Consider the following 13,142-nt stretch of genomic DNA (forward strand, 5'->3'; position numbering starts at 1 on the left):
TTCAGAAACTTTGGCTAAAAAAGAAACAACAAGCAGTCCACCATTAGCTAGCTCCCTTCTCTCTGCTAGATCCAAGCACCTAAAGAAAACACAGCACTATAGTGGTGAAGTAAACAGTTATTTCTTTTATATCCAGCAATTTATTTACACATATTACATTTTTTTTTAAATGTCATAGGTATCTATGTAAAGCAACCATTACACATGTATACTGTAAATATTACCCATCACATAGTAATTTGCCAATAAAAAACCTTTTGTTATTGTTCTTCATTCAAAAATCAGTCCTATGTTATGGAGAATAAATCATTACATAATCATTGAATAGTCAATAATTTGATTAAATAACAGCGGCATTTGTTATACTGTTTGAGTGCAAACCCATAATGGGAGAATCGTCCATTTCTCACGGATTTCCTAATGAGGTTGATTATACTTACACTCTTACTATAACTGACAACATATTTTATTCTAGCATATTTCATTTGTTAAATAGATATAGAGAAATACAAACTTAAAACCTAACATTGATTTGAAATTATTTTTTTATTGTTTATTTTGCTTGTGCTGTTGAGTTGAGTATAAATATGTAATTTTAAATTGTAGCAAAATAATAATTTTGGTATTTCTATATATTTTTTTCAGTAAAAAATAGTGATAAAACATGTTAACTTTATAAAATACAAATTCTGTAGTTTGTTTCCTGAATAGCTTTGGAATTCCCAGGGCTGGGCTTGTCACACTTATGTCACATTGTATTATGCTGGTGATGCTGTCATATTGAAACCAGGAAATTGTCTTGTCATTAAATTAATTATGTGTGATGTGTACAAAATTAACCACCCAAGGCTATCATGTTTACTCTATCATTCAGGAAACTTTGACTAGACAAATTAACCTGTTCCCCATAATATGGTCATGGGCTGGGCTTGTCTTGTACTGTATATAAGTCAGTGTCAGCCCAAGACAGTTATATCTGCAATATACCAGCAGTCTTAGTACAGCTAATTATCATCTAATAAAAGCACAATGAAGGCTGATGCTAATCACATGAAGACTCTCTATGATGCCAGTGGCTTCCTGACTGCAATAGACGTGTTAGATATGAAAGAACTGCACCAAGCCAACAGCGACTATGGGAGACTGGAGGAGAAGTTTGGTGAGTATAGAAATTATTTACAGATTTATTACTGTTGGTTTTGCCTTTCAACATCAGAGTACAGTATACATTATATGTGATTTATCCATAGGCATAATTTACAGAGACTCACAATATTTATTAGATATCTTTTTTAATATTGTGTAAATGTATTATATACTATAGCAAGTGATCACAGTAAAGTTTTGCCTGCAGAAAGCGGGACAACTACACACAACTGTTTCTGCTGCTAATTATTTAATATTTCTCCAACTTCTGATAGTGAAAGTATTTATTCAGAATGTTTTCTAATCTATTTACTTGAGAAATGGAGATTTAAGTCATGATGTCTAAATGAGTTTATGAGAGAAGCTCTTACATTCCCTTCCCACTGTGTATCGGACAAAAGAAATACAGGTCCGGTGGTATCATTAGGTGAACCTAGATAATCATCTAGCGTGCCAATGACTAGGGGCACCTACAATACTAAAAGGGTGACATAATGTCACTAATTAATTGTTTTTAATACCCCACTCCCCACGGAGTCCCCACATGGAGAACTGGCCATTGACATGGAGAAGAAGCAGCCGGCAGCTTCTTACCTGTGAAGCGGTCAGCTCATCTGTCGCCCATCTGTCTATATCTGGGAGAGTGGTGTGGGGCTATGTTGTCACTGCCCAGTGCCACACTCCTAGGCTGTTGGGAGCAGGAGATGTTGCCACAGTCCTTCCCATCTGCTAAGGTGAGACATTGGGGAGAGTAGAGGGTGGGACCCGGGGTGACATCTCTGACGGGTGGGAGGGGCACCAACTAGGGCACCAACATTGCAGCAGCAGGCCCTGTACAAAGCAAAAGTATATATCTTTATTAGTTTTACTTTGCTAATTTAATGTTTTTACAATTATAAGGAGAAAAAGATTATCAATAACAAGGTACAGTATTTCAAGAAATTCCAAGCATTAAGCGTACAATCAGATTACAATAGGAAAATACCTGCACCATAATCTCACACTGTAACATTCTCTATCCATGCACATACTGTATATGTATGAAATGATAGAAACATATATTTTCAGGCAAGGAGCACACTCAGTACAATCTGCACAACATCCACATGCAGTATGAGTGGGTGATGAACTTGGCCGTCCACCCCAATCTTCTGAGAGCAATCACCGCTGTGCTGGGCCCCAATGTCATTCTCCTGGACTCACGCTTCATCTGCAAATATCCAGCCACCGATGTCCCACACAAAGACAACACCGCCCCCTACATTGCCTGGCATCAGGACATCAAGTAAGTAGGAAAGGTGCCTGGTAGATGGAATATGTGCAGTCAGTTACATGGTCTATTTGTCTGACAAATCACAAATGTCTCCCTCTCTGCATTGCAGATACTGGGGGTTTGAGGGAGGACCAGTGGCTTCTGTATGGCTGGCACTGGATGATGTGGACACAGAGAATGGAGTCCTACAAATCATTCCAGGTAATATCTATTTTCATGTATGTACATTCTAATCACAATGTCATGTGTGTTAGGTTCATCTTTTATACATCTCTTATTTTATTTATTTTATTAAAAGTTTCTTATATAGCTCAGCTTATTCCGTCTATCTCTTGTGAAGATGATGTAGGTGTATATAACCCATTCCTGGCTATATAAAGGAATTAGGAGTGGGACTTATATGCAGTGACTGTGATATGTCTTCCTCCAGGGAGTCACAAACAGGGGGTTCTAGAGCATAGGACAGCAGATGTCCCGGGGAACATGCTGACATCAAACCAGGAGATCCCAAAGCACCTGGTCAATGAGGAGGATTTAGTTGAGTGTCCACTCAAAGCTGGACAAATGTCTGTAAGTAAAAACAAAAACTAAAATAGTTACTTTATCTGTATATGATACATTAAATACGTTTGTAGTTTAAAGGCTAATTCCAAGTATATAGTGGAAGTTACTTCCCTACTCCCTTGCTCCAGTCCCTCTATTATGTGCTGTTGAGGTCCATGATTCTATTTGCTCAACTCAATGGAGGGCCCAAAGCCTCCTGCCTCCTGCTTGCATCCTTGAACCAGTTCAGGCCAAAGGTTTCACAATGGGCACAGCTTGTTGGCTATTCTTTTATAAAGCCCTTTGTTGTAGGTACCAAGTAGAAACATAAATCTCAGTTCATTCTACTAAGCGTAAGTGTGTTAAAGGGTATCTTTTTAAAATACTAATAAAGTTGAATTATCCTTTACTCCAGTGGGTCTCAAACTTTCTTGAAACACAGCACCCAAGAGTATCAAAATTTTTTTCATGGCACCCCTAAGCCAAAAGTTTGTTATTGAGAAATTCGGGAAAAAAAGTAAATTGTGCTTACCTGTCATCCTTAGGGTCAGTTGTGTGATGGTGGACAGGGTTGCGCTTCTGTTTGTCCACATATTTTATGTTTTCCCTCTTACATTAACCATAAACAGATTGATTTGGTGCTGAGCCACCATGCTGAGGCACCCCTGAGAGTGTCCTGAGGCACCCCGGGGTGCCACAGCACACAGTTTGGAAACCACTGCTTTAAGGCAATGGTTCATATTGAGCATCATGTAATTACCATGTACTGTGCTATTACAATTCCATGTGATAAATCAGTTCCTTCCATGTTTTTGTATTCAGCTATACATGATGTGTAGGTCCCTGTTTATTAGCAGCCCTAATTTAGTAAACCTGAACTTGTATAGGGATAAAGCTGGATAATGGGCCGTCATGACTCCAGCTTCATATATTTAATGACTGTTCTGTACCTTCTCAGTTCAAGACTTTTAACTTGCAATGGAGCTTTACAAAACAGCACATATTAAACTTTTAAAGCAATAGATATGCAAGTTTCAGTACCATGGAATGATACTATGCAGTATGCACAGTTATTAGGAATGGCCCTGTCATAGCATGGCTGTCATCTGGTGGAAAATAATAGTACAATGTCAGTAAACGTACAATTTTTGAGCATTAGTGCATATTTAAACAATTAATGATAATGGGATTGTATGTATTATTATCATTATTATCAATTATTATTATTATTATTATTATTATTATTATCATCATTATAATTATTTTCAATTATTATTATTATTATTATTATTATTATTATTATTATTATTATCATCATTATTATCATTTATTATTATTATTATCCTTATTATCATTATTGTTTATTTACATTTTGTATTCTTATTAATGCTGTCAGGTACATGATGGACTGACTGTTCACGCCAGCGAACCCAATATGTCCAGCAGGAGAAGATGTGGGTTTGTGATCCGCTATGTTCCCACTGAAGCTTATCCTGTTGAGGTCAGTAAAGCAAACCATAATTTACAAACTTAGTGATATGTAATAGTAGACATCATAGGAGTCAGCAGGGTTTAAGGTGGGTACACACCTGAAAGATATATCTGCAGATCGAGTGATCTGCAGATATATCTGTGGATGATGGTCGTTCATACACACTGAACGGCCATCATCTATCTGGCAGCCGCGGGTCCTGCTGGTGGGAGGCTGGTCTGGGGTAGGGCCATCCCTTCCCCGCGGCTACTGCTGTGTGTGTACGGCCAGTCTGCAGACCACCCGTACACACTTGCCGATGGACAGATATGTCTGCAGACATATCTGTCCATCGGCTGTGCAGCACAGCCAATGTGGTATGTCTGTGAATGATGCGGTTCACAAACATATCGTCCCAGCCATCGCGGTAAGCATTATTCAGGGCTGACAAACACATTCTAGGCACAGTGTGGGCCCTATGATATATGTGGGCACTGAGATAAATGGGGACACTGTGCTATAATGGGGCACTAATAAATGAGGACACGCTGATAAATGGAGGCATCTGCAACTTAAAGGGATGCCAGCTGCCGGCGTAGATTAAATAGCCAGGATGCATATTATACATTTAAAAGTACACATACAACAGACATGTACAATAGTAGCAGTGTGTGCAACCCCATCTTACAACATTGAAAAATTGTTCAATTGACACAAAATATATTCATACATGACTAACATGATTCAGTACAATTAATGTTGACTAAAATTTGGTGTAAGTGTTCCCATCAGGATAAACCCCTCTTTTCAATATCCTAAAATACCCATCTTGCCACAAGGATGTTTTCCATGAAACTCTGTTTTTAGGCTCCAGCGTGCCAAAGCCGAGGATTAGATAATGTTGCGGAAAGGTGTGACCATGCGGACCAATAAGAAGCTGCAACCTTATAGATTGCAGAATTTTATTTTAAAATAGTGGACTATGGTCCTGATTTACTGCTGATCACAGCTACAAATACGCATGCAATTGGCCGATTGTTCTGTTCGGCACATGTGTATGCATCGCAGTGTGAGTGCGCGAAGACTCCACTGCGATTGCAGTGACTACGCCGAACCATCGCAGAGTAATTGATAAGAAGTGACCACTTGGAGGTGGTGACGGGGGGGGGGGGGGGGTCGGTGAAATGCAGACGTGCCAGTGCATTTGAACGCTGTTACAGGCAGTGGCGTAACTATAAATTTTTCTCCCCCATGCCAAAAAAGTTTCAGGCGCCCCCCTCCCCAAAGATCAAACACACCCAAAAAATGGCATTTAAGGTGTGTGGTTACATGATACAGTAACGTGCCTTACACATTATGACACACTAAGTAATGCAACTTATAACACAGTGTGCCACACCGGATTGCCCCTTACAACACATTATGCCACACAGCAATGCCCATTACACTTCCACACAATAATGCCACGTATAACACATAATGACATACAGTAATGCCTGTATAGCAAATTTATGCCACGCTGTAATGCCCCTATTTCACATTATGCCACACTGTAATGCCACATACGACACATTATGCCACACAGTAATGCCTCTTACACATTATGCCACACAGTAATGCACCTAATAGCAAATTGTGCACACAGTAATACCAAATTCACATTATGCCAAACAGTAATGCCCAATACATCCCACCCTGACAGATCTACTTCACCAAACCTCCTCTCTGCTCCTGCTAGTCTATCACCTCAGCTCAAGACAGGTTGCACAGTTTTTATGTCCGTGTAGAACCAGATTATTGGGAACATAGTTTATAACCTGTAAACTGCGTGTATCAAGTTAGTGCCCCCTGTAGTTGTGCCCCTTATGCAATGCCCCCTGTAATAGTGCCCCTTATGCAATGCCCCCTGTAGTAGTGCCCATTATACGGGGCCCCCTGTAGTATTGCCCCATATGCAATGCCCCCTGTAATAGTGCCCCTTATGCAATGCCCCCTGTAGTAGTGCCCATTATGCAGGGCCCCCTGTAATTGTGCCCCTTCATGTAGTGCCCCCTGTAGTTGTGCCCCTTCTAATAGTGTCCCCTGTAGTTGTGCCCCTTTTAGTAGTGTCCCCTGCAATTGTGCCCCTCCTAGTAGTGCCCCCTGTAGTTGTGCCCCTTTTAGTAGTAGTCCCCTATAGTTGTGCCCCTCCTAATAGTGCCCCTTTTAGTAGTGCCCTCTGTAGTTGTGCCCCTTTTAGTAATGTCCTCTGTAGTTGTGCCCCCTGTAGTTGTGCCCCTTTTAGTAGTGCCCGCTGTAGTTGTGCCCCTCAAGTGGTGCCCCCTGTATTTGTGGTCTCCCTCAAACCTCCCCCCCAACGTACTTACCTGACTCCGCGCGCTGTCATCCGGGCTGTCTCTCCTTCTGCCACGCTGACTGGATCTAAATAGATCCAGCAGAAGCGGCCGCGCAGGTTCCCCAGGTCGCGGGTGACGTCATGACGTTACCCGCGCACTGCATTACTGGGAACGCTGGCCTCTGAAGTGGTCGGAGGCTTCCTTAGCTCCGATCACTTCAGAGGCCAGCGCCCACAGTTGCAGTGGCGTAACCACTGCCCCCATCGCCCCCAAGCTACCCGGGGCCTCCAAGCCACCGTGGGGGCTGCGGGGGCAGTAGTTACACCACTGGTTACAGGGACGTGCATAAATTAGCCACTGTGATTCCATACACAGCTTGGGCTTTCACTGCGTGCGATGAGGATAGCAATTGTTGAGTAAGGTCAGACCTTGTGCAAGTGTGTGTGAAGCTGCGATTACACTCGATGTTACCGATGGTTTCACAGTCTTGCTAAGTATTACGGATGTGTGTAAGGTAAAGGGGGCGTCCTTATGTTAGGCTGCGATGGTTTTGCGACGGCAATCATTAGCATATCTTCGCAGTGAGACTGCATGCGTACTCGCTATTGCGATCGCAATAGCGATCCTTACTGAATCAGCCCCTACAGTATAATACTAAAAAAACAAAGGGCCCCTGGGGATTTCCCAGATATGGTAATTTGAGTGGTCTATATGTTTATTTGATTTCAGCCCTATCCGGGAATGCAGCTTTCAATTGTATTATGCATTTTTTGCTGATCTCTTCCCGTAAAAGCATTGATGATCACACATTGATACATTTAAAAGCTCAGAGCAATACACTGTTTTATCGTGGACTAACAGATTCTATGTGGTTTACTTATGTACAATGATCATGATAACATTGATTGTTATGGGTTAAGTGTGGCATAGGAGCTCAGAGAATGATGTACAGAAAATTGCAGAAAGTGACCTTAGATAACACAGAAATATAATGAGCAGTAAATTCAACAAATGGACTGAAAGATTTTATTTTACATTTTTTATTATAGGATCCAGAAGGTCCCCGAACTTTCCCTGCAACTGTATTGGTGGCCGGAACTGATGAATATAACAATTTTCAAGACCACGCTCCTAATTTCTTCACCAAGATATTTTAGTATTTTTTTAATAATAGCATTTATATTTTTTTTACATATTATTTTATACATATATATTATTGTAAATTCTTATTTTATTAAAGTTTTATGACCGCCAAATATGTTGTATTGTTAAATAATTTATTATGCTGTATAATATTGTATTGATATTGCCTTAACTGTTTTAAATAAAAAAAGGTACTTATAAAACAAATGTCCCTATATATTCTATAATAGCTGTTAAAACTGACTTCCTAGAAGGAGTTTGTGATTTATATGTCCCTGTAAAAACAAACTAGAAAACCATAATTAGTATTTTATTTTAGTAAATAATTGCAACACACTGGACAGTTCCTTGCTCAGTTACAACATGAGGATGACTTATTCTAGTGGTTGCAAACAGAACTAGTAGCAACTGTTAGTTCCTGTCACTGCGCTGGTATTTTAGGATTGTCATTTCTTAGTATTGTGTCCTGGATGTGTAATGTTGGGTATATATTCTGAAATATGTTGTTTGTTCGGCTGACAAATGACATATCGCATAGTGCTTCTGTGGGTGTGTACAGACGATATGTCTGTGAACAACGTCGTTTAGAGACATACCATGTCGGCTGTGCAGCACAGCCAATGTCGCCATATCTTGCAGATATATCGGCCAACCCGCCATACAACCCATATGCTGGCACCGTCGCCAATGACATCACTACCGTTTCCTGTGGCCAGACATGTCAGGCAGCGTATTGGTAAGTGTATATGCACAATATCGTTTAGTGGTGGCTCCAGAGGTGGGGCTGCAATGCAGTCCAAAATTCAAATAGGGGAGCCACACCAACTGCCAACCCAAACGATGCCAAGCCTCGTCAGCCAGGACTCACTCGCAGTTGGCGTGGTTCCCCTATTTGAATTTTGGACTACGCTGCAGCCCCACCTCTGGAGCCACCACTGCTAGGGCCGTAGAGAGCGCCACCGGGCCCCGGTAAAGAGGGGGCATGGCCTAATCGAGGGAGGAGTGGCCACGTCCCCTTGAAAAAATAAAAAATAAACATTTTTGCAGCGCCGCGCGCCGGGGAGGGGGCGCTGTGAGCCCCTCAGCTCTGCACAAAGTCAGAGGGGGGCGCGATCAGTGTGATCGCCCCCCCCACAAGCAGAGGAGATTGCTGTGGCTGCTGCTTAGCAGCCGCTAGCAATCTCCCACGTGCTGGGCTGCAGCGAGGGAGGGAGGGGGGCGCCGCCGGACCCGGGCCCCCGCCAGGCCCCTCTGGAAGCCCGGGCCCAGGTAAAGTGTACCCGCTCCCCCCCCTCTCGGAACCTCTGACCACTGCATACCACTTACCAAATCATTGGATCGGTTGGCCGATCCATCGCTCAGATGTGTACCCAGCAGAGTCATACTGCCTATGTATAGCAGACAATTCACTTCTTGCACTTTACTCTTACAAACTAGAATGGAGGCTCCAAGTATTTTGCACATATTTATTATGTAACTGGTAAATGGCCTATCCTCCCGAAAAACACCCGTTTTCGGTGGAAATACACAAAAATTAAGTATCAACCCAATGTACCATGGAGGGATTATATCTCAATATCTGCCGTAGTCCCTCCATTTCCAACAGCAGCCATAGCCCCCAGAGTGTTTTATGTTTCGGATTTACCAAGTTCCAGCAGTTTACTTCATGGCAGTCCCTATGGCCTGTCCCTGTGTCTGAGTCTGAGTTTTGATACATTTGAGCGATAAATACAAGCGCAATGGGCGTGCTTGATGGCAGCCCATATTCACTTAAAAGTGTTCGCAGCCCCATAGGTCACGAATCAAAGTTAAGTGAATTCAGGCTCAGAGCAGGTTGCGAAGGCAACTCGCACCCTTCGCATTGAATAGGAGTGACCCCTTAAACAGGGCCGTGCAAGGTTTCTCAGCGCTCTAGACAAAATTTCAGCCTATTACTCCCCCCCCCCCAAATGTGCGTTGTGTCAGTAAGTGTAACGGCGTTGTAGCCAGTATATTATATACTGTTTACAGTGCCATTACACTTATTGACACATATACACACAACATTCTTTGCTTGTTAATATACTGTATATATAATATATATATTACATACTGATTACAGTCCACTACAGGCAGCGCTTATTCCTACTCCCAGGCTGTCAGCCCGGGCAGCATCCATTCCCTGCTCCTCATCTCGGAGATGATGAGCAAAGGGAGAAGTACAGAGCTAGCCTAGGGGGCGGCTGATTGATTCATTAGCTTGCTTTCACAAACAAGTGAAAGCAAGCATTGTGGGCAGCACGTGAAGTCAGTGCTGATGCTGAAACAGCGGGCAGTCTGACTGAACCCAGCCGGACACAGGGCAGATGCTGCAGCTGCGGGGGCCAGGGAGTGAGGAGACAGTGTGCAGCACTGTCATTGCACACTGTATCAGTCACTGACAGACCGGTGGCCCGGGCTGGCTTTACAAGTGCCTTGGCCCGCCGCGCTGACTTTACATAGGGCAATTAGAACACTGTCTGTCATTATGGGCAGCGAGCGGCACCCTCCAGTGGCCGGCACCCCTAGGCAGCTTCCTAAACTGCCTTATGGTGGCACCGGCCCTGCCCTTAGAATAAGCTGTTTAAACAGTTGAACACTGACATTTCTCACCTTAATTCATACAACCTTCTCCAAACTGGCCTCCCACGCTAGCCTCTCGCTCCACTCTGATCTGTCCTCAATGTTGCAGCTAGACTCATCTTCCTCTCCCGTCGCTCCACATCTCCCTCCCCCCTATGCAAAGCCCTACACTGGCTTCCCTTCCCTTACAGAATCCTCTTCAAACTCTTCACTGTCATGTATAAGGCCCTCTCTAACTCCACTGTTCCCTACATCTCCTACCTCACCTCCATACATACTCCCTCCCGCCTTCTCCGGTGACTGTCACTGTTCCTCCATCCTGCTTACTACATCTCACCCCTATATCCACGATTTCTCCTGCTTTGGCCCCCAGCACTAGAACAATCTCTCCCGCCCAATTAGACATTCCCCTAGCCTGCATAGCTTCAAACAGGGGCTGGAAACCCACCTGTTTGTAAAAGCATATCCTTCCACCACATGACCATGTCACCTTGCAGTGTACTTCAGCCTATAGCGTCACCCACTCCTACGGATCTTGCCTTCTGCCCTCAGACACCCTTTCACTGGCTCACTCCCCTTCACTAGCTCACTCCTAATGTTAACCGCCTGTTGCCCCTTCCCTCTAGACCAGTGTTGGCTAACCTTGACACTCCAGCTGTTGTGGAACTATATATCCCAGCATGCCCTGCCACAGTTTTAGCATGCCCTAATAGCAAAACTGTAGCAGTGCATGCTGGGTTATGTAGTTCCATAACAGCTGGAGTGTCAAGGTTAGCCAACACTGCTGTAGACTGTAACCTCCTAGGAGCAGGGTCTTCATCCAACACCTGCAGGGTCTGCCTAGCAGTGGCAGTGACTACCCATTGTAAGCACTGCTAATCACAGCCGGACAGGCAGTCTAAGGGGGAGGTGTTTTCTCCCCTTGGGACTTGCAGTTCGGACTGCAATTAACATAGAGAGTGCTTACAATGGGAAGTCACTCCCCTGCTGTAATGGCCAGAGGCACACTTCCAAAATTAGGGGGCTTGCCTGTCTTTACGGGAGTCCGGGAGGAATACCTGATTTTCGGGAGGCTCCTGGCCGAATCGTGAGGGTAGGCAAGTATGACATAATGACTGCATACTGTTGCGCTGCTGATCCCGGCTAGTGATGGCCATCAGTGTAATAACCATCGATGGTCAGCATTGATGGTGCCATCGGTCATTACAAGTTATGGCATTAAATCCATCTACAGTAAAACATTGATGGTTTGCACCTGTCGAAGGTCACCCCTGCAGGAGAGCACAGCGGGTTGCGAGCATTGGATTTCCGCCAACAATGACAAGACCATCGGTGGCAAAACATTGATGGTCGATGGTCATGCCTAGTCCCAGCTAAACCTGTCATGCCCAATTTAATTGGGTGCCAGGGCATGCTGACATTTAGAGAACTACAGGTGATAGCATGCCCTCCTATATGGGCCTGCTGGGAGCTGTAGTGCACCTGTAAAATAAAAAAATACAGTAATCTCACACCATGAAAAGGTACTTTACTAAATAATCTCGCCCTCAAACATCCATATTATCCACTTTATTATTAGATTGCATTGCAGAATTGTCATTTAAAGAGCCGATTTAATTCAGAAAATTGAACTCAGAGGGTGGAATTCAATTGTTTCCAGCCCCCATCGCGCCCGACGGAGCTATTCAATTGTTGCTCCTGTCGGACGCGGTCAGCTGTCAGCACTCCATTTCAGCTTGCAGCCCCAGAGGGGTGAGAGCTAAAATGTGCGACAAGTGACCTGTTTGGGCGCCCAAACATCACTTTTCACGGTTGCGCCCAGCACTTTGGTCGGGGGTAGCCGGGAGATGGTGAGTAACACAGGGCTGTCAGGGGAAAAGAAGTGGATAGATCCCCTTCAGTTTTTGTACCCTGACGTCATCAGATACTGTTCAACGTCATTCCCTACTATCCATGTGGACGTAGAGGGGACAAGTTTCTTCTTTTGGTGGACTGTATGGGCATGGAAACACACTTCCGCCCTCACTGCACGTCACTTCCATGTACTAAAACTGAATGGGAATATACCTTTCCGTCAGGGGGAAGGGGTCTCAGGTTTTGCTGCTGAGGGGGTGACTTAGCGGTCACCCTCCTCGGCAGATCTATTTTTAGTAACAGCTGCGGTAGCCAGCTCCTGCTTCTCAGCGGCAGCGGGCGAAGTAGGAGTGGCATTAACTCCACGGTATGTGGAGAATTAGTAAATAGACCCTAGAATCACAAGTGAAATAATTAGCTCCACCTGTGGATCTTTTAAATGTGTCATTGCATAAGGAATACACGTGTGCAGCTGCTGGGTGACCTGTAAAACGTGAACTATGTGGGGTGCAGAGGACTGAGTTTGAGAACCAGTGCATTAGATACTCCAAATAAAGCATCCTGGATCAGCTCCCTGATAAATGGTGTCTCAGTGAGCTCGGGCAGGTCCTAGAGACTGCCTGCTCAGCTTACCTGTCTGCACTGAGGATGGAAGCAGCACAACTTCCTACACTCGGAGCAGCTTTAAGAGGCACACCAAAGGTACCTGTTGGGGACCAATATGTTAGTTCAAGACTTAAATATTGGCCTCAGTATTTTATAGTGAAGAGGAATT

General features: G+C 44.0%; 1 protein-coding gene across 1 annotated transcript; it reads left to right on the forward strand.

Moving 5' to 3' along the window:
* The first annotated feature begins 993 nt into the window (after nt 1-993).
* Nucleotides 994-8,050, forward strand: LOC148507830 (uncharacterized). Its single transcript, XM_088445493.1, has 6 exons — nt 994-1,159; nt 2,215-2,431; nt 2,529-2,620; nt 2,850-2,989; nt 4,359-4,463; nt 7,819-8,050. The coding sequence occupies exons 1-6, from the start codon at nt 1,030-1,032 to the stop codon at nt 7,924-7,926; spliced, it is 792 nt and encodes a 263-aa protein (XP_088301619.1). The 5' UTR covers nt 994-1,029; the 3' UTR covers nt 7,927-8,050.
* The last annotated feature ends 5,092 nt before the right edge of the window (nt 8,051-13,142 follow it).

Source organism: Taudactylus pleione, unplaced genomic scaffold (genome assembly GCF_031769625.1).
Source record: "Taudactylus pleione unplaced genomic scaffold, aTauple2 ptg000381l, whole genome shotgun sequence".
NCBI lineage: Eukaryota > Metazoa > Chordata > Amphibia > Anura > Myobatrachidae > Taudactylus > Taudactylus pleione.

Coding starts and splice junctions, on each gene's coding strand:
- LOC148507830 (XM_088445493.1), top strand. CDS start 1,030: ATGAAGGCTGATGCTAATCACATGAAGACTCTCTATGATGCCAGTGGC. Junction 2,621..2,849: donor AGTCCTACAAATCATTCCAG/GTAATATCTATT, acceptor GTCTTCCTCCAG/GGAGTCACAAACAGGGGGTT. Junction 2,990..4,358: donor TCAAAGCTGGACAAATGTCT/GTAAGTAAAAAC, acceptor TAATGCTGTCAG/GTACATGATGGACTGACTGT.